This window comes from Lepidochelys kempii, chromosome 2, assembly GCF_965140265.1.
Source record: "Lepidochelys kempii isolate rLepKem1 chromosome 2, rLepKem1.hap2, whole genome shotgun sequence".
NCBI lineage: Eukaryota > Metazoa > Chordata > Testudines > Cheloniidae > Lepidochelys > Lepidochelys kempii.
In genome coordinates this window covers 145,537,228-145,563,094 of record NC_133257.1, presented here as the reverse complement: position 1 = coordinate 145,563,094, position 25,867 = coordinate 145,537,228, and the positions used below count along the sequence as shown (strand labels likewise).

Sequence of the window (25,867 nt, the reverse complement as noted above, 5' to 3'; positions counted from 1 at the left end):
AACTCCCCCACCCCCCACAGCTTACCACCAACAACAGTTGTCCTTCAGACCCATGCCATGTGCAGCATTCCTTCGATTCACAGTGGGTCATTCCCACTCTCCTTCTGGGTCCTCCCCTTCGGGATCAGTACTGCCCCCTGCATGTTCACAAAGGTCTTTGCTGTTGTGGCAGCATACATGTGTTGACTGAGTCACTCGTTTCCTTATCTGGACGATTGGCTCCTTTTAGCACCATCCTGAACTGGCCTTCTGACTACCATTCAAACCCTATGTTCCCTCCTCGATGCCCTAGGAATCCTGATCAATGAGGACAAATCTGTCCTCATCCCTATCTGCCTTCTTACCCTCATAGGAGCTTGTCTGGACTCTGTCGCGGCACCTGTCTTCCTTCGTACTGCTCTCACCACACTCATTGCTCCGCTGCTGCCCGCGCGTGCATCAGTGCCTTTCTTTTCTGGGTCATATTACAGCATGCACCTCAGTTTTGCTGTATGCCCACTTCCATGCGCTCTGCCTCCAGTTGTGGCTCCGCTCTGTTAACAACCCAGTCAGACCAAGTCAGCAAGCTGGTTCTTTTCACCCCCGACTGTCCTTGCCCCTCTCACCTGGTGACGCAACCTGTCTTACAGTAGCCTCACGAAAGGCGCCTCCCTCATCGGCTGGGGAGCTCATCTGGACGGCCACACAGCTCAAAGCCTCTGGTCATCCGGGGATGACCATCAAGGCATACAGCCCACAGTTCCAGGAAGTTATCTGCCAACGCTTTCTACCCTTTCTCCACTCTTACCACGTCCAGCTGCTGTCCTACAACATGGTGGCAGTCATTTGTATAAACAAAGCAGTGCTCCATCCCTCTTTTTGTACAGAGGCCATCCTCCTTTGGAACTGGTGGCTCCAACGCAACATTACAGTACTTGCCGTTCACCTTCCATGCACCAGCAAGTCCCTGGTGGACATGCTCATTCGCTCCTTCCATGCCAACCACGAATGGGAACTCCACAATCCCATTCTCTGGATTCTCTTCTGTCTCTGGGGCACACTGTGCTGGCAATTCTTTTGCCACTCTGGAGAACCAGAAGCTGGGGCTTCCAGGGCTACTCTCACCTCTTGTCCTGGACCACCGACCTCCACTATGTATGCCTGCCCATTCCCCTGCTTCCCCAGGTGACCACGTGACTCTTCTCCTCATTGCCATCACCTGGCCTCGCCGGTACTGGTACACAGATCCCCTACATCTCTCCGCTTGCTTTCTGCTCCGTCTCCTGGATCTTCTTACGCAAGCTAACGCCTAGCTATGATACCCCAATCTGGGCCCTCTCCAGCTCGCAGCCTGGTATTTGGATGGGACTCATGCATAGATATTGCGTGCTCCTCCCCTGTCCATGACATCCTTACCCATTGCCTGCGCCCATCCACTCACGTGTTACTGAGCCAAATGGCTCCGCTTTCCCATCTGGGTGCAGCACCGCTGACACCACCTGCATTCCCGTCATCCTCAACTACCTGCTCTCTCTCCGGAGATCAGGCCTCATCCACTCCCATCCACATCCACCTGGCCGTGCTTAGTGCCTTCCTTCCACCTTTGGATGGGTTTTCCATCTTCACCCACACTACTAGCTCCTGCTTCCTTTGTGGCTTTCTCAATGCTTTCCCTGCCGTCCAGAAGCCTACTCCTTCCTGGCACCTTAACCTCGCCCTTTGCAGCTCACCAAGCCGCTCTTTGAACCACTTGCCCCCTGCTTCCTTGCTCATCTTTCCAGGAAGGTGATCTTTTTGGTGGCCATCACATCCATGAGACGCATTAACTAACAGACTGCAACGATAGCAGATACACCTTTCACTGTCTTCCACGAGCCAAGGTCTCCCTATGCCTCCATCCCAAATTTTTGCCCAAAGTGGTCTAGTCATTCTACCTTAATTAGTGCATATGCCTCCCGACCTTCTACCCCAAACCGCATGTCCCCCTCGAACATGCGCTCCAGACTCTTGATGTTTGGCGGGCACTAGCCTTTTATCTTCAGTGTACCTGCCATTCTCTTCACAGTGACTCTCTCTAAATAGGGGTAGTCAGTTATACTTTGTCCAGGTCCAAATTTCTTGGTCAAGGTATAGCTAAGGTCTAGACACCAGAGAATAAAATAAAAAGATTCTGGGGTCCATTCAGAAGCATCTGGTGGTCCAGATTTGGCCCAGCATCCACCTATTGACTGCCCTGCTCTAAATGAATCACCTAGTGATTTGCCAATTGCTAGGCGCTCTCCTCCCCCATTACCCCCAGGGGGGTCACGACCCACTCAGTGTGGGCATATGTTGCTATGTCTGCCTTCCTTGCAGATGTCCCATGGCATAAGATTTGTAGGGCAGCCACCTGGACCTCCATCCACATCTTTTCTGCCCATTATGCTATCGTCCCTGACACTGCAACGGATGTGGCAGTGTGTCATGCTGTCCTACAGACTGTCTCTTCTCGTGAGCCCCTGCTTCCACCTTCTCACTGCTACTCTCCCACCTTTGGAGTCCACATGGGGACCAGCACTTGAAGGAGAAGAACTTACTATAAGTGGAGATTCTTCAAGATGTATGGTCCCTATCTGGATTTCAATCCAACCTTCCATCTCTTCTACTCTGGGCTCCCCTTGCTTCTGGGTGGGAGGGAGTTGGAGCATTGTCAATTTGCACAGCTTCTTAGATCCTTGGACGTGCCACACAGTCAACACGTGTGCGGGTCAACAGACGTTACTGTGAACAGTTCTGGCTCCGGCACATGGCGTGCATGTGCACTCATGATTGGAATCCAGATAGGGACCACACATCTTAAAGAACTTCCAGTTACAGTAAGTAACCTCTTGCGTCCCTGCACTGTTGATCAGAGAACTTCGGTAGCAGAGTCCATTGGGCCTGTACATGTGCAGTCTCCTCGTGCTGTGCCAAACTGTCCTCAGTTCCTTCTGAACCACCCTGGCTAGAGACTGAACCATTAGCAGTCTGTTAAGAGTATCGTCTTAATCTATTTACCTATAGTTAGCCTCCGAGTTATAGTTGTAGTCCGCCCCCCCCCCCGCCTTTTTTTTGTTTTTAATGATAAAATAAACAACTTTTTTTTTTCTTCCTGCCTTTTTCTCCCTCCATCAGGGACCCTTTCCTCCAATGGGGTATGCTCGGTTTCTGGGCTTCAAGAAGTGCCTCAATTGTAAAAAGGCAATCCTGATTGTGGATAAGCACTCAGTGCATTTGCTGCTTTGGGGAAGGCCGCATACAACAGAAGTGTGGTCTTTGCCCACAGCTCCGTCCAAGATCCCGCAACAACAGAGAGCTCTGCTAGAAGATTATCTTAATGGAGGCAGCTCTTCAACCCCAGTTGCCTGGTAGACGCGAATCTTCCCCACTGCCTTCAACCCACAATCCTTAGACGTAGAAGAAGCAGGCTGCAAATCCCTCTCACACAAATCTTCTCAGAAGAGAGCGGGAATCTCCCATAGTGAGCCCCAAGATAGCTGCAAGCAATCACAATCTCACTTGGAATCTTCGGCACTGAGGCCATCTCAGTCCGGCACCCATGGTTTACAGAAACTGACAGTAACCGATACCACTGATTTGCATATGAACCTGATAGGCACCAAGTTCGGCGCCAAAGGACAGGAGTAAGCACTTTTCTAAAAAGACATTCCCGGTATGCAAGCCTGCATCATTACCTCCAGCGGTGGCTCAACCGGCGCAAGAGTGACTGGTACATATCAGATTCCTGTCCCCCTGGCACCGCCACCAATGCTGGGACAATCTGTAGAGGTGGAACTCTGCCATTCAAGAGACCTCAGCATGCCAGATGCACTGGAGTCCCCTCCTCTCGGTACACAGACCTCTGCACCAAACCATTACCAAACACAGGAAATATCCCTGTTGCCATGTCCTGCCCCTCCGCTCTTTAGTGAGAGTTCAGACAGTGAGCTTGAAGAGGTAGTGTTGCTGTACTCCTCCCAAGCTCCATATGGTGCGCGCTACCAACAGAACCCAAGGATATACCTGCAGATGGCCCAACCACCACCATCCTGGTATGTCCACCCATGGGCGCCACCGCGGGGCGGCACACTCCCTTGGCCACACCATCCAGGGCTTTGGGACTGCCTTGAGACTTAAAGGATCAGGAAGCCAGTACCAATGAGGGAGTGACTTCGAGGACCATATTGTCTTCCTCCAGACGAAGTTGCCATTCTCCATCATCTTTGGGGATACCCATCATCAACTCCTTAATATCTTCCATTCTTCTACCTCCTCAAAGATCACCCTCCTGATTAATGAGGCCATTTTAGACCTGGCAAAGACCGCGTGGCAAACCCTGGCATTAGTGGCCCTGACCTGCAAGCGGGTAGATAAAAAATACTATGTCCCTGCAAAAGAATATGAATTTCTATTCTCCCACCCGCCACTTAAACGCCATCATGGTGGAAGCTGTCAACTTTTGCGGCCCATATCAGTCAAGGATTTCTCCTACAACAGGGATTGGAAGTACCTTGATCTGTTCAGCAGAAAAGCTTACTCCTCAGCCACTCTGCAAGTTTGTATTACCAACTACTAGTCCCTCATGGCTAAATACTATTCTATAAAACGACTCAAAGCTGAATGACTTGATTGAAAAGATGCCAGAAGTACATCGTGAGTCATTCAAAGTGAAGACATTGCTACAATTTGCCCTCAACATGGCTACTAGGTCCATCTCCACGGCTGTGGTGATGCTACAATATCATGGCTTCATTTGTCGGGATTCCCGAAAAAGGTGCAGTCCGCAATTGAGGACTTTCCCTTTGATGGAACAAAACTCTTCGCCGAGAAGACTGACACCTCTCTTCACACCCTGAAGGTTTCTAGGGCTACCCTCTGTGTCACTGGGTATTTATACACCAGGGCAAAGACTAGTCCCCAACTCCAGAATAGATCACATGGATCTCAGTACCAACCTCAGCACCACTACAAGCCACAAAGAGAGGGAAACTCCCTAAATTAAAACCATCTTGCCCACAATCTTTGTCTATATCTAAACACCACTTTTGTCGGGCAGGTCAAGGTATCATTAGACCACTCCCCCTGACTGACATGGCTGACCATCATACCACATCCATTTGGCCACTGATTTGGCAGTGTTCCGCAGTGTCTGGGAATGCATAACATCGGACCAATGGGTCCTAGAGATTGTCCGAACCCAGTATTCCATTCAGTTTTGCCTCCCTACTTCCTGCACAGCACCCTTCCCAATCCCTTTTGTGGGGTCTTTCTCATGAGACTTTATTATGAGACCAGGTGGATTGCCTCCTCAAGCTGGGAGCCATAAAACCAGTACCTCAATATCTATGAGACAAGGGGTTCTATTCTTGTTACTTCCTAATACCTAAAAGGAAGGGAGGATGGAGACCCATACTAGACCTTGGAGCTCTCAACAAGTTTGTCAAGGCTCAAAATTCTAGATGGTTACCTTATCAATGATCATTGCAGCACTGGAACAGGGAGACTGGTTTTCCACCCTTGACCTCCAGGATGCCTATTTTCACATCTTGATGCTACCAGCTCAGACTGTTTCTCAGGTTCACTCTGGGACATGACCAATACCAATGCAGAGTGCTCCCCTTCAGGCTAACATCAGCCCTCAGGGTATTTTCCAAGGTTCTCTCAGTGGTGGCTGCTCATTGACTCTCTCAAGGGATAATGATTTACCCATATCTGGATGATTTTTCTCCTCAGAGCCCGATCTCTCTGGGAGGCTCACCAAGTAACCAATGCTATGATACATTTGTTTACAGAACTGAATCTACAGGTCAATGCCCAGAAGTCAACCCTCACTCCAGTGCAATGCCTGGAATTCATAGGGGCCAACCTCAATGCATTTATAAGCCAAAGCCCTAGTACCTCACAGGTTGCTATCCTTAGTCACACTCAGACACCGTTCAGAGTAGCCCACAAGTACCAGCCAGGCTTTGCCTCCAACTATTGGGACATATGGCAGTGGGCATGGTGGTGCTACTTCATGCCAGGCTCTATGTGTGATGCCTCCAGATGTAGTTTGGCTCAGTTTACAGACTGAGCAAGGATAGGTTGGACAATTCTGTCACTACCCACCAGGATAAACTCCTTAAACTGGTGGAAGGACCCAGCCAATGTTTGTAAAGGGATCCCCTTCTTGCAAACATCAGTCATTGCTCCTCACAACTGACACATCACTCATAGGGTGGGGCGTGCACCTAAACATCCTCGTGACATAAGGCAAATGGTTGCCTGTGGAGATATTCCTCCACATCTGTCTCCTCGAGCTGAGAATGGTCAGGAATGCCTGCGCCTCTCCTCCTGCTGACACAGGATCACATACAACGATCCTGACAGACCGCATTGCTTGTGTTTACATCAGTCAGAGGGGGGAGCCAGATTGCCCTCCCTTTAAGCAGAAGTGATGAGATTATGGAATTGGTGCAATCTCCCACAACGTTACACTGTCTGCGGTGTACCTCTCAGGTACACACAACTTAAAAGTAGACAGTCTCAGTCAGAAATTCTCTCACAACTGCAAGTGGGAGATACACCCGTCAGTACTCACAACCTATTCAGATGACACAGTCTGCAGATCTGTTCGCTGCTCGCCTGAACAAGAAGTGTCCACGCTACAGCTCTACAGAGGAGATGGGACAACACTCTAGGTGAGGCTCCCCCAATCCTCTGGCACACGGATCTTCTCTACGCCTTCTCTCCCTTTCCCTTACTTTCAAAGGTCTTGCTGAAAATAAAAAGGGATAGAGCTAATGTAATTTTGATCACTCCTACTTGGCCAAGACAGACCTGGTACCCTTACCTGTCACAGCTTGCGCTGATCTCTCTCCCGGCTATTCTGCACCTCCTCTCACCGAACAAAGGACATACCTTACGTGCAGAAATGGTCTAGGTTTCAGATTTGGTGCACGTCCCAACAAATCTCCCCAGAATCTGTGACTCTTCCACATATCCTAGACTGTGCTTTACCCTAAAACGATCTGGATTATCTCTAAGCTCAGGGTCCACCTAGCAGCTATTAGGGACTTTTACCAGCCTGTAGAGGGGTCCTGAAGGCCAAATAGAGGCTGCTAGGTAAAAGATTGAAGTCCAGGACCTCTGTGGTAGCATTCTCTGAAATACCTCCAGTTCCATGAGCAGGGTCTCAATGTGTGGATGAGACGATGGTGTAGGGAGGAGTTGAGATTTATTAGGAACTGGGGAAACTTTTGGCAAAGGGGGAACCTATACAGGAAGGATGGGCTCCATCTAAACCAAAATGGAACCAGATTGCTGGAACTTAGTTTAAAAACTGTTCTGTGACCTTCTTAATTTTAAGGGCTGGGGGAAAGCCGACAGGTGCAGAGGAGCACATGGTTTGGACAGAGACATCCCTTAAGGGAGGATCTATTAATGGAGTTTCCCTATGCCTTAGTAAGGAGGAGAGGATGGAAGATGATAAAATACGGGTAGGATCTGATGAGTAACAGTCAAATGAAAAAAGTCCCATTAAATTACATCATGTAATGGCACGCAGCTAAAAAGTGACAAGTTTTTAAAGTGCTTATATATAAATGCGAGAAGTCTAATTAATAAGATGTGTGAACTCTAGAGTGTCTTGTATTAAATGAGGATATTGATATAATAGGGATCACAGAAACTTGGTGGAGTGAGGATAATCAATGGGACACAGTAATACCAGGGAACAAAATATATCTGAAGAATAGAATAGGTCATGCTGGTTAGGGATTGGCGCTATATGTGAAAGAAAGCGTAGCATCCAATGAAGTAAAAATCTTAACTGAACCAAACTGTACCATAGAATCTCTATGGATGGTAATTCCATGCTCTAATAAGAAGAATATAGCAGTCGGGATATACTACCAACCACCTGACCAGGATGGTGATAGTGACTGTGAAATGCTCACGGAGATTAGAGAGGCTATAAAAATAAGAAAATAGGGGATTTCAGCTCTCCCCATATTGACTGGGCACATGTCACCTCAGGACGGGATGCAGAGAGAGTTTCTTTACACCTTAAATGACTGCTTCTTGGAGCAGCTAGTCCTGGAACCCCCAAGAAGAGAGGCAATTCTTGATTTAGTCCTTAGTGGAGCACAGGATCTGGTCCGAGAGGTGAATATAGCTGGACTACTTGGTAATAGTGACCATAATATAATTAAAATTAAAGGCCCTGTGGCGGGGAAAACACCACAGCAGCCCAACACTGTGTATCATTTAATTTCAAGAAGGGGAACTACACAAAAATGAAGACGTTAGTTAACTGGAAATTAAAAGTTACAGTGCCAAAAGTGAAATCCTTGCAAGCTGCACAGAAACTTTTTAAAGACTCCATAATGAGGCTCAACTGAAACGTATACCCCAAATTATAAAACATAATAAGAGAACCAAAAAAGTGCCACTGTGGCTAAACAACAAAGTAAAAGAAGCAGTAAGAGGCAAAAAGGCATCCTTTTAAAAAAATGTAAGTTAAATCCTAGTGAGGAAAATAGAAAGGAGCATAAACTCTGGCAAATGAAGTGTAAAAATATAATTAGGAACGCCAAAAAAGAATTTGAAGAACAGCTAGCTGTTCAAAGTAATAGCAACAAATTTTTAAGTACTCCAGAAGCAGGAAGCCTGCTAAGCAGCCAATGGGGCCACTGGACAATCGAAATGCTAAAGGAGCCCTCAAGGATAAGGCTATTGCGGAGAAACTAAATGAATTCTTTGCATCAGTCTTCACAGCTGAGGATGAGGGAGATTCCCAAATCTGTGCCATTCTTTTTAGGTGACAAATCTGAGGAACTGTCCCAGATTGAGGTGTCAGAGGAGGTTTTGGAACAAATTGATAACAATAATAAGTCACGAGGACCAGATGGTATTTACCCAAGAATTCTGCAATTTCACATCTGAATTCCTTCAGAAGTACTAACTGTAGTCTCAAAAAGAAAAGGAGTTCTTGTGGCACCTTAGAGATTAACAATTTATTTGAGCATAAGCTTTCGTGAGCTACAGCTCACTTCATTGGATGCATACTGTGGAAAATACAGAAGATGTTTTTATACACACAAACCATGAAAAAATGGGTGTTTATCGCTACAAAAGGTTGGGGGGCTGTCTTGCCTACAGGACAAGGAACCCTAACCCAGGAACCTATCCTTGTAACAAAGCCCGTTGCCAACAGTGCCCACATATCTATTCAGGGGACACCATCACAGGGCCTAATAACATCAGCCACACTATCAAAGGCTCGTTCACCTGCAGATCCACCAATGTGATATATGCCATCATGTGCCAGCAGTGCCCCTCTGCCATGTACATTGGTCAAACTGGACAGTCTCTACTTAAAAGAATAAATGGACACAAATCAGATGTCAAGAATTATAACATTCAAAAACCAGTCGGAGAACACTTCAATCTCTCTGGTCACTTGATTTCTGATCTCAAAGTGACTATCCTTCAACAAAAAAACTTCGAAAACAGACTCCAACGAGAGACTGCTGAATTGGAATTCATTTGCAAATTGGATACAATTAACTTAGGCTTGAATAGAGACTGGGAATGGTTGAGTTATTATAAAAAGTAACCTATTTCCCCTTGTTTATTCCTTCCCCCCCCACACCCACACTGTTCCTCAGGCGTTCTTGTTAAACCCTGGATTTGTGCTGGAAATGGCCCACCTTGATTATCATACACATTGTAAGGAGAGTGATCACTTTAGATAAGCTGTTACCAGCAGGAGAGTAGGGTGGTGGGAGATAAAACCTTTTGTAGTGATAAACACCCATTTTTTCATGGTTTGTGTGTATAAAAACATCTTATGTATTTTCCACAGTATGCATCTGATGAAATGAGCTGTAGCTCACGAAAGCTTATGCTCAAATAAATTGGTTAGTCTCTAAGGTGCCACAAGTCCTCCTTTTCTTTTTGCGAATACAGACTAAAACGGCTGTTACTCTGAAACCTAACTGTAGTCTGTAACCTATCATTTAGATCAGCTTCTGTACCAAATGACTGGAGGATAGGTAATGTAACGCCAATTTTAAAAAGGGCTCCAGAAGTGACCTTGGCAATTACAGGCCAGTAAGCCTGACTTCAGTATCAGGCAAACTGGTTGAAACTATAGTAAAGAACAAAATTGTCAGACACGTAGATGAAGATAATTTGTTGGGGAAGAGTCAACGTAGTTTTTATAGAGGGAAATCATGCCTCACCAAATCTACTAGAATTCTTTGAGGGGATCAACAAGCAAGTGGACAAGGGGGATCCAGTGGATATAGTATACTCTAGATTTTCAGAAAACGTTTGACAAGGTCCCTCACCAAAGGCTAGGTTAATTGAACTGATTAACCCCTTACAGGAAAGGCAATTCAGTACAGCTTCCCTGTGTATATTTATGACAAGGTCCCTCACCAAAGGCTCTTAAGCAAAGTAAGCTGTCATAGGATAAGAGGGAAGGTCCTCTCCTGGATTGGTAACTGGTTAAAAGATAGAAAACAAAGGGTAGGAATAAATGGTCAGTTTTCAGAATGGAGAGAGGTAAATAGTGGTGTCCCCTGCAGGTCTGTATGGGGCCCAGTCTTATTCAATATATTCATAAATGGTGTGGAAAAAGAGGTAAGCAGTGAGGTGGCAAAATTTGCAGATGTTGCTCAAGATAGTTAAGTCACAGGCAGATTGCGAAGAGTTACAAAAGGATCTCTCAAAACTGGGTGACTGGGCAATAAAATGGCAGATGAATTTCAATTTTGATAAATGCAAAGTAATGCACATTGGAAAACATAATCCCAACTATACACATACCACTCAAGAAAGAGTCATTTTGGATAGTTCTCTAAAAACATCCACTCAATGTGCAGCAGTTGTCAAAAAAGCAAACAGAATATTGGGAATCATTAAGGGATAGATAATAAGAGAGAATACCATATTGCCTCTATATATGAATCCATGGTATGCCTACATCTTGAATACTACGTGCAGAAAAGATTCAGAAAAAGGCAACAAAAATTATTAGGAATATCGAACAGCTTCCGTATGAGGAGAGAATAAGTGGAAAAGAGATGACTAAGGGGGGATATGATAGAGGTCTATAAAATCATGACTTATGTGGAGAAAGTAAATAAGGACGTGTTATTTACTCCTTCTCATAACACAAGGACTACAGGTCGCCCAATGAAATTAATAGGCAGCAGGTTGAAAATAAACAAAAGGAAGTATTTTTTCACACAACACACAGTCAGTGTGTGGAACTTTTTGCCAGAGGCAAAACTTTTTGTTGTGAAGTCAAAGACTATAACAGGGTTCAAAAAAGAACTAGATAAGTTAGTGGAGGCTCTGCCCATCAATGGCTATTAGCTAGGATAGGCAGGGATGGTATCCCTAGCCTCCATTAGTCAGACGCTCGGAATGGGTGATGGGATGGATCGCTTGATGAGTATCTGTTCTGTTCATTCCCTCTGGAGCACCTGGTATTGGCCACTGTCGGCAGACTGGATACTGGGTAGCTGGACCTTTGGTCTGACCCAGTATGGCCATTCTTATGTTCTTCTGCAAGGAGAATTGTTTGTTTGAAAAGGTCTGCTTTAAAATGGCATTTAGATGGTTGAGTAACAAGTGTAGCAAGAAGTCTCACTTGTTGAAATTTTGCATATATAGTACTCGTGTGTGCTTAGCCAAGTTTGTTTGGAGGAAACACTGTAATAAACTGTTCATTTCCAATGTTTGAAAAATTTAAACATGGACATTATCTCAGTTCTGTACAGAAGTGTAATTTGGAAAGGTGAAGGACAAATTTGTGTCAGTTTATTAAATCTTTGTGACCTCTTCTGCTGATGCCTTAAAATATGGTCTTTGTACTACATATTTGCCAAATTATGCAAATAAAAATTTCTTAATAATATACAGTAACTTACAGTGAAGTATATAATATCTTTGAATTTGGCTTAAGTTTTCATTAAAACTTTAAAAATAAACAGACCCTCCTCCCCCCACCCCCGAAAAAAACCTCCCCAAGAATCTGAACTTGTAGAAAACCGCAGTAGCTTTTAAGTTAAACATTTCTGACCCAGAACTTGTCACAATCCAGTTTGAAGTCACACTGTCTTTGAAGGTGCCTTAACTTTAAGATTTGAAATATCAACAATATCAGGCTTTCACTTTTTTCTTTATTGATGATCTGAATTGTGATGTCCCCTGTCTTAACCAGGGGTGCTGATTTACACCCACCTCTTTAGGCTTCAGAGCCTGAGCTGAACCTTGGAAGAGTTGTCCACACGGATACTTCTAGAGCACTAGGATGACCTTCAGTAGCCTGAGTCTGTTGCCCCAGGGTGGGAGGTTTGCTGCCATGGGCTATTTAGACGTACCCTTAGTGTTTTGTCTCTAAATCTTCAGTGCCCCAGTATTCCAAACTCCTGTAGGTTTTTAGGTTAATATAAAAAATTGATTGCAAATTTCTTTGATAAAAGTTAGTTTGATGACATTTTTGGTTTAATGTTTCAGTCAAAAATTGAGTTTTTTGTCAAAATAAATTTTCATGTGTTCAGTTTCTGATGAATTTTTGTTTTTTGATAAGCCTTTCAAATTTGTAGAACGGTTTCTAGAAAATCATTTTTTATTTCTGTTGAATTTTTCCCAAGAAGGGGAAACATTTCCCAACGAGCTCTAGTTAAAACTACCAAAACCAAATTAGGGTTTTTAATGCATTCAAAACTCAAACAGCTGAGCTGTCTATTCAAAACTAGCAATTGCTTGTAGCTTGAGAGCAAGCTTGGAAACTGTCAGCCCAAAATGAATTTGATAAAATTCCGAAGAACTTAAAAGGTGTGCTAGGATAGAAACTATAGCTCAGGATTTTTGTTTGTTTGTTTGTTTGTTTGTCATTTAAATAAATGGGATGGGTGTTTCACCCAGAATTGAAGTGAGCTGCACTGAAGTTAGTCTTAAGTGAGGCAAGGCTCCACATAATATGCTGCTTAAGAAACTATTAGCTAAATTAAGCATGTTGCACAGTAAAGATTACCATCATTCTGAACATTAATACTTTATTTCCCACCTTTCCATGAATGACATGCAAAAAGCCTAGCTTTTACAGAAGTGAATAGCTTCTGTATATGAAATATGTAAGGACTGAAAGGCAGTTCTTTCGTGCTGAAAAGCAATTTTTTTGCATGCTAGGTACTCTTCCTCTGTCTGTTAAAGAATTCAGCAGTGTGCCCACTGCGGTGCAACTTCAGTGTGCTAGCATGCTGCTTTAAAGTCTCTACCTTAATATGGTATCAGAAGGATAGCCATGTTAGTCTGGATCTGTAAAGGTGGCAAAGAGTCCTGTGGCACCTTATAGACTAACAGATGTATTGGAGCATAATCTGTTAGTCTGTCTATAAGGTGCCACAAGATTCTTTGCCGCTCCTACCTTAATATAGCCCTCCTTTGTATGGTGTCAACACAAGTCCTTAGGAGCTTTTATACTCCATGAACTGAACTGTTTTCCTGGAGAGCTTAAATAAATGTGAAGCTGGTATACTTTAATGCATTGTTTCTTCACAACTTTGTTACGATGCATAATAACTAACCAACTTTAGTGAAATGTTTATATTTTTGATCTGGTTTGGATTATTAGTTATACCTATACAGCAAAGCGTTAGCTGTCATCTAACTATTACTAAATCAGCTGTTGTAGTAGTTATTGCTGTTTATATCCCTCCTGCAATATAATTTGATGATCACTTTGGATAATAATGTCTTGGCTGATAAAGGAGTTTAAAAAAGTAGCTTTCTCTGTTATGTTAGGAAGAAACAATATGCCAAATTAAATACCGTACTTACGCAGAAATAAAATGTGAATAGAATAAAATAAAGCGTTAACTGTTCCTTTGGGTAAAGGGCTAGTAAAAAGACTTTTAAATAGCCTGATTAAAAAGTCCTATAGTCATGCTTTTGAGGATAGAATTTGACATGTTAATGCATCTTAAAATCTTTATAGAATTTGTAATAGATTATAACAGACCTATTTTTCTTATTTACAGAAATATTCATTGCTGCCTTACTTGATTTTAGTATTAAAACAGTTCCTTCTTCAGAGGGATTTGAATGAAGTTTTTACTGGTGGAATTAGCTCTTACAGCCTAATTTTAATGGCAATTAGTTTCCTGCAGGTAAGTTCTCTATTTTGTTTTAGTTACGCTGTTCTTAAATTTTAGTCTCTGCAGTGAATTCCCCAATTTTCAATTGGCTTTTAGTGACACACAGCTCTCCCTTTGTTAAGGCTTTGTGATCTCCATTCCCTGCAGGCTGCCTCTCGTAGCTCTGAGAGCTCTCCTCAGAGTATGGATGAGAACAGCAGCAGAGGCCTCTGAAAATATTATATGATATGATCAATGTGGAGAGTGGCATAATGGCCCTCTCTACATGTCCTTTTTGTCAAACCTGCTGCCTAGAACTGTCCCTTCTTCTGGCAGAGGCTGCCAGTCGTCTGCCCCACCCCCTATCTGGTTGGGCTGCAAGCCAGCAGGCCACCCAACATGGTAGTCATTTCGCTAGAAACACTGGAAACAAACTGTAGTCAAATTATGGTAATGTTAGAGAGCCTCACTGAGTTCTCCACGACTACTCCTCCCTGATCTCTTTGTTACTCCTTCCTCCCTGTTACCAGATCGAGGATGGATGGAGGGGTTTCCCTGAGGGTCCTTGCATGCCCCTGAATTCCTTTGGAATCTTCTCTGCATCCTTTGCTTTCTTGCTTCCCTTGTCAGCAGACCTCCTGCTGTGCTAATGGGAGTAGGGTTGGAACCAGGACAGCTGGGCCTGGCTGTTCTCTCACCCAAATGCCTGTTGTGATAAAGGCTACTTCTGACATACAAAGATGTATGTTTATGGAGCACACACAGAATTTTGATACCTTGTTAAAAAGGTAAATTTTATGTGTGAAACTTGTGTTCAGTATATTATAGGTGAGTCTGGTTGCCAAACACTTTCCATTATAAGACCTAGTTTTCAGTTGCTTATAGCTTTGATTGGGCTGAAACTTTTCCATTCTAGGGGTTTCCTTCAGACTGGCTCATTGCAAATTTCAGCTAAAATGATTTAAGCAGTTTCTTAGAACAAAGCTATGGAGAAATACAATCATAATTCAGGCCCTTTGTGTGGATGCACTATGATAGTCTTTAATTACATACTTTTTCCATATGGCTCATTTGTAAATGTTTGCAGAGTTTCTGGATTATTATAAAGACTAACTACAGTGAGTTGGCAGTCAGTTAACTCAGATTAAAAACAGGGCCTCACTCTGATCTAGGCATATGCTCCAGCATAGGCATTCTTTATGGGTAGCTTTGAAGTTTAGTTATTGGCTAGTTGTCTGCTGTGTGAGGTGTCTTCAAGTGTGTACATGTGGTAAAACATGGGGATGATGGTGAGAGGCCAGCTTTGCGTATCTGCTCTAGAATGCATAAGCATTTGCAGGGGAAACACGGAGTTCTATTTTCTGTCCACCTTCTGAAAACTGCCACCACTGCAGAATCCTTATGAAAACTTTAACCAATATTCCTTCATTAACTACGCATCAAATCTAAGTGGCAATTCTTCTCTGTTGCTTTTGGACTAGAAAACTAGACTAAGCAGAAAGATTCGGTTAAGTACCTATAGGTTCCATATAGTATTCAAGTGCTGCCCACTGTTGGTTACATTAGTGAAGCGAAGTTTAAGGAAAGCTTAGGAAAATTTAGTTGGGAAAGGTAATAGAATTTCAACTTTTAGGTTCATTCTGAGCTTTTTAATGAAGTGGCTGCAATGGACCAGTTTTATGTCTCACCATTAGTACATGGCTTGTCAGTTTGCTAGTATATGCCTATCATCTACCCTCACTCTTTTAGTAAGTATCAGACATTCTTCTTTACAGTTGCATCCAAGAATTGATGCCAGGAGAGCTGATGAAAACCTTGGAATGCTTCTAGTAGAATTTTTTGAACTGTATGGAAGAAATTTTAATTACTTGAAAACTGGTATTAGAATAAAAAATGGAGGTGCCTATATTGCCAAAGAAGAAATCATGAAAGCCATGACCAATGGATATAGACCATCCATGTTGTGCATAGAAGATCCTCTCCTCCCTGGTAAGATTACATAACTTTTTTTAAATACTTTTTTTTAAAATCAGAAATGTAGAGTATGATAAAAAGATCAAAGTTGTTCTTTGTTATGTGAAGGAACTACATTGTGTTGCTTTAAGATGTCCATGGGGGGAGGGAATAGCTCAGTGGTTTGAGTATTGGCCTGCTAAACCCAGGGTTGTGAGTTCAATCTTTGAGGGGGTCATTTAGGGATCTGGGGCAAAAATTGGGGATTGGCCCAGGGGGTTGGACTAGATAACCTCCTGAGCTCCCTTCCAACCCTGAGATTCTATGCTTCTATACCTTGTATTCAGTTAAGTTTACAAAGTGCTAGACTAAAAGCGCACACAAGAAAAAAATTACATATGATATGTAACATTCAGAATTATGTTGGTATATGTGAAGAAATGAGCTTACAATTTAGAATATTTACCTGTGTATGAATTTTACCTGAATTGTAGCTTCATCTGTTTGGTTATTGTATTTGTCTATTCAGTTTACCTGTTTCTGAGTCACTGACAAATCAGAAAATGACTGAATGTTTATGGATCAATGTCCTAAAAAAAGCACAAGATAGTCTTTTTGGGAGTACGCTGCATACCACCAGATCACACTAGAGAAGATGATGACTGGTTCCTTAAGCCCCTATCTGTAATATGTAGGAAAAAAAGATTATGGGGGACTTCAATCTGAGTGACACCTGCTGGAGATCTTGTGCTGCCAGTGCTAAACATCGTTGAAATTTCTAAATATTAAAGATGACAGTTTCCTAACTCAGAAAATTTTGCATCCAACTTGGGTTGGGGAATTTTATATCAGACCGTGCTTGACAGATAAATAGGAATTAATCACAAAATTAAATAGTGGTAGTTTAGGTACAAATGATCATGACTTCATTACATGTCATCACTACATTACTTAGTCTGCAGAAGAGAAGAATGAGGGGGGATTTGAGAGCTGCTTTCAACTACCTAAAGGGGGTTCCAAAGAGGATGGATCTCGACTGTTCTCAGTGGTAGCAGATGACAGAACAAGGAATAATGGTCTCAAGTTGCAGTGCGGGAAGTTTAGGTTGGATATTAGGAAAAACGTTTTCACTAGGAGGGTGGTGAAGCACTGGAATGGATCACCGAGGGAGGTGGTGGAATCTCCTTCCTTTGAGGTTTTTAAGATCAGGCTTGACAAAGCCCTGCTGGGATGATTTAGTTGGGGATTGGTCCTGCTTTGAGCAGGGGGTTGGACTAGATGACCTCCTGAGGTCCCTTCCAACCCTTATATTCTATGATTCATTTTTTATGCAAACAGAATAAAGTCCAAACCAGTTATGTATGTACAAAGGGGCCAGTTTCACAGAGCGGTAAATGATTGAGCCAAACCAGGTGAGAGGATTTAAATGTACAATTAGTAATGATTTATTAGCAACTGTTCTAGAGTATTTCACTAAATGCCTAGCAGGTCTGTCAAAAGAAGGCCATGCTAGTTAAAAACCAACATGGGTTGGAGGGGAAGTGAATGCAGCTATAAAAATTTAAACATATATAACAAATTGAAGCAAAAGGAAATGGATAGTAATAAATAAATTGGTAGCTACGAATTGTAGGAAAGTTAGAAGGGAAGCAAAAAGAACACAAATCTGCCAACAGAGCTGAGGATAATATCAGGAACTGAAAAGAATCTTAACAGTCCTGTTACTCAGTGGAAATGGTAGAATTGTCAATAATGCAGAAAAGGCAGAATGATTCAATTTGGGGGAAAAGCGAGATATATTTGTATGACAATATTGAGGATACACTTTATTTGAACAGTAACTTGGAAGAATGTTAAACAGTAGCTAGAAAAGTTAGACATCTTAAAACTAACTGCTCCACATCCAAGAGTTGCATCCAAGAGTTTTAAAAGAGCTGTCAGAGGAGTCTCTTGTTCATTAAAGTTGATTTTTAATGAGTCTTGGAACACAAAGTAAAGTTGTGCCAATATCTAAAAATGGTAAACAGGATGACATGGGTAATTATAAGCCTGTCAGCCTGATATTGGTCCTGAGCAAAATAATGGAATGACTGATATGGGACTCTATTAATAAAGAATTAAAGGAGGTTAATATAATAAATGCTACTCAATATGGGTTTATGGAATATAGGTCCTGTCAAAATAATTTGATCTTTTTTGACAAGATTACTAGTTTTGTTGATAAAGTAAAAGTGTTGTCATATACTTAAACATCTGTAAAGTATTGACTTGGTACCTCATGACCTTTTTTATTTAAAAACTGGAATGCAAAATCAACATGCACATTAAGTGAGTAAATAAAATATAACTGCAAATGAGGAATAGTCAAGTCGGGGATTTCTAGTCAGGGTTTCATAGGGATCAGTTCTTGACGCTACACTATTTAACACTGTTTATCAATGATCTGGAAGACAACAATTTCTAGTAACAAACTCTCTGAAGTTGCAACACTAGTTTACAGGCTTTCCTGCCTTTTTGTAAGGTTCTAATTACAGTGCATATCATTCCTTTCTTGGGTCACAAATAACTGAGGTTGTGTTGGTTTGGAGTTTTCTTGCTACGACAGTTGGCGGGTGATGGCAGTTCCCCATCTAACTTATGGACAACTACTAACCTTGTTTTGCTTTTCAATCTCTGTAGCATATTGAGTCTTCTGGTTAGTGTAGATGAGGTGAGAACAGGAGAGGCAGTGAACTCCAAAGTAACTAAAACTGTTAATTCAAAAAGAGAAGAGATTAGTCATGGGGGTATTCTGGTGTGCTTTATTATTCACATTAATATATAACTTATTTTAAGAAATTTCAGATACCTTCCCCATACAAATAATGCAGGGTAGATTGAAACTACTTTTAACAGGGATTACTTGAAATTTATTTTATAGATTTTATTCTAATCCTCTTTATTGGGATTGAGTTTTTTTTACGTTGCCACGCTTAAAAACTGGCATTCGTAAAGTGCCAGACGACAGTTACCTGACTGGCTGCCCTAATTCAGTTTGGCAGTTTTGTTAGCACACTTTGGTGTGCAAGAACAAATTTTCAGCATGAGATCCTTCGGATAATCAACTCATACCATCCGTGGTGAAGCTTCTTTGGTACTGAGCTTTCAGGCTGACAGGATTTTCTGGTTACTAGTTTAAAAATGTGTTAATCGATAATTGTCACATTGTTACAGGAAATGACGTTGGCAGAAGTTCTTACGGTGCCATGCAAGTGAAACAAGTTTTTGATTATGCCTACATTGTTCTTAGTCATGCAGTATCTCCGCTTGCAAGATCATATCCAAATAGAGATTCTGAGAGGTAATAGTCCACTTCTTAAATATGCATATGTTTATGTAATCAGATAGGAATATCTAAAAATACTTTTTAAAATCTTCTCAAATATAAGAAGGGGTATTTATTTGTTGTATACTACCATTCTATTGAAATTTGCACAGATTTATTCATACTAAACTTTGTGTTGTAAGAATGCATGTTTTGGTGCACATGACTTGAAGTGTCTGTTTAGGGAAATGTAGCAGACTGCCTAACAAATCTGGTGGGAGGTGGGGGCTTTTATTCCTTTATCTCCCTTTCCTCAGCATGGATGGAATCTAGTAGGTATGCTGGTCTCTGTTCTAGATACATCTTCTTCTTTTCCTCAAGCAATCTATTTTAAATATTACTCAACAGTGTGCACTGCTTTCTTAAGTTCAGTGGCATATTTGTGCATGTGTAGCTATAAGATGCAAAGAATGAGGAGTGATGGCTAAAACAGACCACCTGAACAAAGCCAGGCTAGTGTTTACGCAGTTTTTAAATATTGCTTTAATAAATCACTAAGATAACACTATTCATGCTGTATACGTAATTTTCAAATGGCCATAAGTTTACATGTACTCATTTTTAAGCTTTGATATTTATAATGCATGTAACCTATATAGCATTTTACAGCAAAGTGCTGATGATTCGTCTAAGCTCTCTGCATTTGCAACTCCAGATGGACCTTGTATGTGTTAATGTGTTGAAGTAAATCCCTTAGGCCAGATTGGAGGCAGCTCTGCTGAAGAGTCTTGCTTAAGGCTTACCTATATGGGGAAACTTGTTGGCACAATTATGAATATAATTATACCACTAGTTATGGAATAAGTGTCTATATGGGGAGTTACCCCTGTATAACAAGTGGAATCATGGTGGAAAATTTCCCCATGTAGTTAAGCTTTTTGATTGCAGTGTTGGTATGCTCTGAAAGGCTAGACGTGGCAAAATGCCTCTACTGTTTTGCTGTCAGCAGAAAGTCTTAGCATCTCTGCTCTCTACCACAAAGTGGATTCAGTCTTTCACATTTCTGGGCCTACTGCAAGTGGCCTAATTCTTGCTTTTAACATGGTGACTGTGGATCTCCAGGCTTTCTTTTCTGTCATCTGATGTGCAGTCATGACCTCCCTGCTCACTTGCTGCTAGACTGACCCAGCTGGTACTCAGATTAGACTTTCCCCTTATCACTAAGGCAGAGTCTGTCAAGGAGGGGAAGGTAACAAGAGTAGTGCATACACAGCTATACAAAGTTAACCCCTTTGTATTTCGAGGTAATTCTGGGAACTAGCTATCAAAGACTCTGCATCCAACAATCTCTCACTCCCTCTGCTTCGGTAGCAAGGGATGGAGCAGTTGAGGGGTCCTTGAGGTTTGTTAGGCCTTTGTGTGGTCATGTAGGGAGTTGCGTTCTGTGCTTGTGCTACAAGCTCTTGCCGATAATCTCTTACTTTGCCAGTGCATTTAGGCATACATGATAGAGGCACTCTAGACAAGGAAGCTTTAGATATCATTTTGTATTTCTTGGTCCTTTCAACTCCTAGCTGGAGAGAACAAATCACACAACCCATCCCTCTCAAACAAAGAACTGACATTTCTGAGGAAGGGGTAACTTCTTTGAATGCAGAAGTCTCGGATTTGGGAAGCACATGAAGGCTCTCCAAACTCAAACAAGACCTATAAGGCTTTGATTTTGGGACCAAACTCTAAAGCCTCAAGTCCATAAGATCATCTGTTAAAAACAAGGGGGTAGCTCAGTTTCCCTATCCCTAACTTCCATTCCTTAAGGCTTCATCCAGTTTTCTTTCCTAGGACAGAGTATCAGTATGGCTTTTCCTGCATTGTTTTTAGTGTGTTCCTCACTCTCTTGCCTTATCTTCCCCCCTGTTTATGGTATATGCTCTATCTCTTTCCCTTTCCAAATCTATCTCAAAAGTTCTCTTAATTCAGGCCACTCTCCGTCCCCTATACTCCTGCACATATTATTGTCCCAGTTTGATTAACACGCAAGCTTGCAAAATTTGCCAACATTAACAACCAGAGAACTAAACTTACTTACTATGTTCGATATTGAAGGACAAATGGTCAACCATTTATATAGAAGGGAAGCTTAATGTCTGAGCAGACTTGGGAGTGAGACTCAAAAGTTGGACCAGATTCTGAAGCTAGGCAGACTCTACCAGACAACTAGATCTCTTCAGATATTTGGATAAGATAAATAAGTTTTTTATTGTCGGACATCTTGGTATGCCTTCACCTCTCTTCTCTGGGCCATGGTGGAGCGAACAATTTATTGTGCTTTGACATACCAAACAAGGTATGCCTAGCCAACTTGTTGGTTTTACCACAGCTTGTGTATGAAAAGTGTCTCTGTGTCACCTAGTGTGGAGTCCAGTCTTGTTTTATATCCCAGGATGATTCTTACATGTAGAACTGAGTGCAGAAGAGTGAATTTAGTATACTTCAGGTAATTCCTTGGTTGATAGACACTCCAATGTTAGTAATTCTGTTACTATATACAAGTAGGTCTGGATAGTGTCTGATGCCAGGAGAGTGGATCTCAAAATTGCACACATTAGGTAGCCTATCCTAGTTCTTAAATTCCAGAAAGACCTTAGTCTCAACATCCTGAGTAAAGTTACCAGCAGTGGGAACACTATCTTTTCAGGAGGCAGGAATCTTCATGTATTCTGCTTTTTTAAAAGAAGTCTTCGTGAACAGGATCTGTGAACCTGGTTTTTCAAACACTGACTTTACCTTTCAAATGACTAGGTATGGTTTCCTTTGTTACCTATAAGGAAATATCTTTGGTGGTCATATCTGCCCTCAGGGTGTCATTTGTTAAAAGGACATTACATTCCTTTGTGCATGGCTGAGACTCAGTTGCTCCCCCTCCAAGGGCAATCATCATCTGAGGATATACCAGTCTTGGGAGAAATAAGATCTTCAGTACAGAGGCTATGAAGGAGAACAGATTCTTCAAGATGACCATTTGAGGAGAGGAGATTGTAATAGAGGCTTGCAAAAGCATTCCTCTGATGTGAGAACTTGCAGTTTATTCTGTTAACTTGATGGGTAGTAGAACCAACATCCCCTGTATTTGTATGCCAGTAACACTGGTGTTCCTAGGCTTTCCCCATTCATTACAAGATAGGCTGCTATTTGTTGTTTAAGAGTTTGGGTTATACAAGCATAATGTTTAATTACATCTAAGCTTGGAAGGATTAGATTTATTTATATCTAAATCTGGATAACTGTCGATTTCGCCATACACAAACTGATAAATATTTCCATCGATGATCAAAATTTACACGTAGGCAAAGAAAGACAATGCTGCTTGAGAACTTATTTGAGTTTGATTTAAGGCTATTTATTTTTTCTGTTTGGACATGACTGTTTGTGTTTTAATAGTTATACAGCGTTTACTTTTTGAACCTGTCTCTATTGTCTGACCCTCCCCCCATTATTTTGGGCCACCATGAAAATTTAGGTCAATAGAAAATTGGACTTCCTACTCTTGTCTTAATTTGTCACGAACCTATATCCATTCTGAGGTTACTTGCTGCTATCTGTTTTATTTGCTTAGCTTTACATGTTGAATTCTCTGGAAGCATTATTTGAGATGTATTGAAGGTCTAGTCTAAGCTCTATTCCCTTTGGAAAAAATCTTCAGAGCTGCTACAGATTGGTACTAAAGAACAGCTCTTGTTCAATAATGACATCTAATCCATCAATTGTTTCAATGTTGGAAATGACACACCAGGGTCTAGGCATAAATAGTAGGGTTTTAAAAACTATATTCTATTCCTTCATAAACACTTAAGGAAACAAACGGTTCCATTTTTCAATGACCACACCGTGATGTAAATGTTTCAAAATTTAAAAGTAGTACTTTAACACTCCATCTAATCACTTTAAAAACACTAATGGATCACCTGATGTAGACCTGATCCCTATTTTAATGATGAGGAAACTAAGACCTACTCTACACTGCGTGGTTAGGTTGACATAAGATGCCTTGCATTGACCTAGCTGTGGAAATGTCTTCACTTTAAATTTGGCTCCCACCATGTAAATGCCTCTGTCATTTTAGTAACACCACCTCCTCAAGCAGCATAGAGTTACAGTTGATGTAACTACATCTATGCGGTATCAGTGCATACACTGTTTTTTACATTGACAGTTACTAGCTTTCAGGAGCAGTCCCACAATGCCCACACTGACCATACACTTGATACAAGAGCTCTTGGTGAGGACGTGCATCACAGAAACAAGGAGCCAAGTCTGCACACACAACAATTTTATAACTGCATGGGCTGTATGCTGATGTAAGTTAGGTTAACATAATTTTGAAGGTTTCTGAGTAGCAGCCATGTTAATCTGTATCCAGAAAAAGAAAAGGAGTACTTGTGGCACCTTAGAGACTAACAAATTTATTTGAGCATAAGCTTTCGTGAGCTACAGCTCACTTCATCGACACAGCCTTAGGAATAGACTTGCCCAGTGCAACACATGGAGTCAGTGCTAGAGGAAAGATTTGTCTTTGGGTTCTGCTGTAGATCATGCTTTGAGTCTGTTTTTCTAAAATACTGTTCAGTCTTCTAAATTAGAGGGCTAAGTGACTGTGGACTGCTGCTAACTGAATCTTCTTAGTAAGATTGTTTACTCAGATGTATTTTTCCCCCTTTTCTCTAAACTTAAAAGAAAAAGCTACCACAAAAAGGTATGAGGATAGAGGGCAGGTGTGAAGTAGGGAGGACAAGCCTCTTGTATAGTACAGTGGTTTTTCAACCTTTTTTATTTGCTGACCACTACAAAATTTCAAATGATGGTGCAGACCCCTTTAGAAATTCAACTTGTGGCCCACAGACCCCTATTATAGAAGTCTTACTGTAATAGGGTCAGAGTCCACCTCTTGTGAGCACCCCTCTGGTTGGGTGTGTCTGCGTTCTTTCAGTTGTGACGACCCCTTTCGGTGGTTCTCAAGTGGCTTCCCCCCTGCAGCGTCTCAGCTTTCCAGCCAAGTCTCTCCCACACTGTCTGCATGAGAACCAGATCAGGCCTCTTCCAGGGTATACAGTCCACCAGGGCCTATCTCAGCACCCCTCTGGTGGTGTCTCTCTAGCCCTCCCTGGGCTCAGTCTTTAAGTAGTCACAGTCCTGGTATGGGGCCATATCCCTAGGGCTTCCTCCCCAGAGACACTATCTTCCTGCGGCCCTCCCCATGCTCTGTCCCTGCTTAGTCCCAGCAGCTTGCCAGGAGCTCCTTCATTGCTCCCCCAACCCCTGCCAGCAAATTGTCTTTGGCTCAGTCCTAGCAGCTAGGTAGGAGCCTCTCACTTCCCCAGTCCTTGCCCCAATTTAGCTGTCTGTGGTCCTGCTGCTCTTCCAGCCAGGCACTCAGTCCTTTCTTCTCCAGCTCCAAGCAGCAACTAGTAACTGCTGCTCCTTTTATATGACCCTCCTGGCCCCTGATTGGCTGTTGCAGAAGCCCCTCTGGTTGGTTGCTTCCTTGCAACTACTCTAGGCTGCTTGGAGGACTTCTCCACTGCTCCTTTGCTGGGATGGGTATGGCAGAACCATGAGGCCTCCAGCAGGGAGCCTTTGGTCTAGTCTACTCCATCTCACCCCTCCCCTCCCCAGGAGGATTTGGGTGGCAGTTGTACTAGTCTCTTGCCCCACTTTATCAGGGTCTTCTCTCTTCCTGACCTCTCTATCTAGAGAGTGTTTTTGTGTGTCCTTTTGCCCCCTTTAGTCAGGGTCTACTCTCCCAGGTCTCTCTTACCTGAGAGCATTTAAGAATCCTTTCAGTTCACCTTTGCCTCCTGGACTTCGGGGTCTCTGCACGCCACAGCTTGTCCATCCCTGTGTGCCGAGCTGTCTCGAGGTCGTATACCAAGTGGTGCAGGTGCTTTTCCTCCTCCTTAGCGAACTGGAGATCCATGGCCAGCTGCTCCCTTTGGCACTTAAGATCCTCTATTTCACTCCCTGTTGACTCCAGCCATTTGGTTAGCTCGTCAACACCTAGGAGGGAATTCGTAGAACTGGCCTGCTCTACCTTTTTCCCTTGGGGCGACCCTGTCTGAGACCCTATGCTAAACTGTTCACTGTGAGGTCCAGCTTGGGTTCCCACCATAACTGGTGACCTTGACAATCCGTTGGGGTCCCAACTGTATCCTGTTGTTCCTGAGAATCTGTCTGGGTCCCTATGTTATCCTGTACTTGAGGCTCCGTCTGAACCCCTTTTGCCATTCTTCCTCTGGTTCTCAGCTCCTCTGCCTCCTTACTTAGTTGGTTCCAAACCCTTCTGGTCCTAGGCTGCCATCTTGGCCTCTCCTGCATGAGGGCTGAGAAACCCACCCAGTCTCTCTTTTGACTGTCTCAGTCTTGCCTCAACCTTGGATATCCTTCTTTTCCCTTGTTGCCCCTCCTTTCTCTAAGAGGGCAA

At 42.6% G+C, this 25,867-nt stretch overlaps 1 protein-coding gene across 4 annotated transcripts in view; it reads left to right on the top strand.

The window, feature by feature from the left end:
- Positions 1-25,867, top strand: part of TENT4A (terminal nucleotidyltransferase 4A) — a 148,802-nt gene that overhangs the window by 38,222 nt on the left and 84,713 nt on the right. For all 4 annotated transcript variants that reach the window (XM_073332401.1, XM_073332402.1, XM_073332400.1 and 1 more), the window contains exons 6-8: positions 14,037-14,165; positions 15,908-16,121; positions 19,299-19,425. In XM_073332401.1, the coding sequence (XP_073188502.1) occupies positions 14,037-14,165; positions 15,908-16,121; positions 19,299-19,425 (470 nt within the window). The remainder of the gene's footprint in view (positions 1-14,036; positions 14,166-15,907; positions 16,122-19,298; positions 19,426-25,867) is intronic.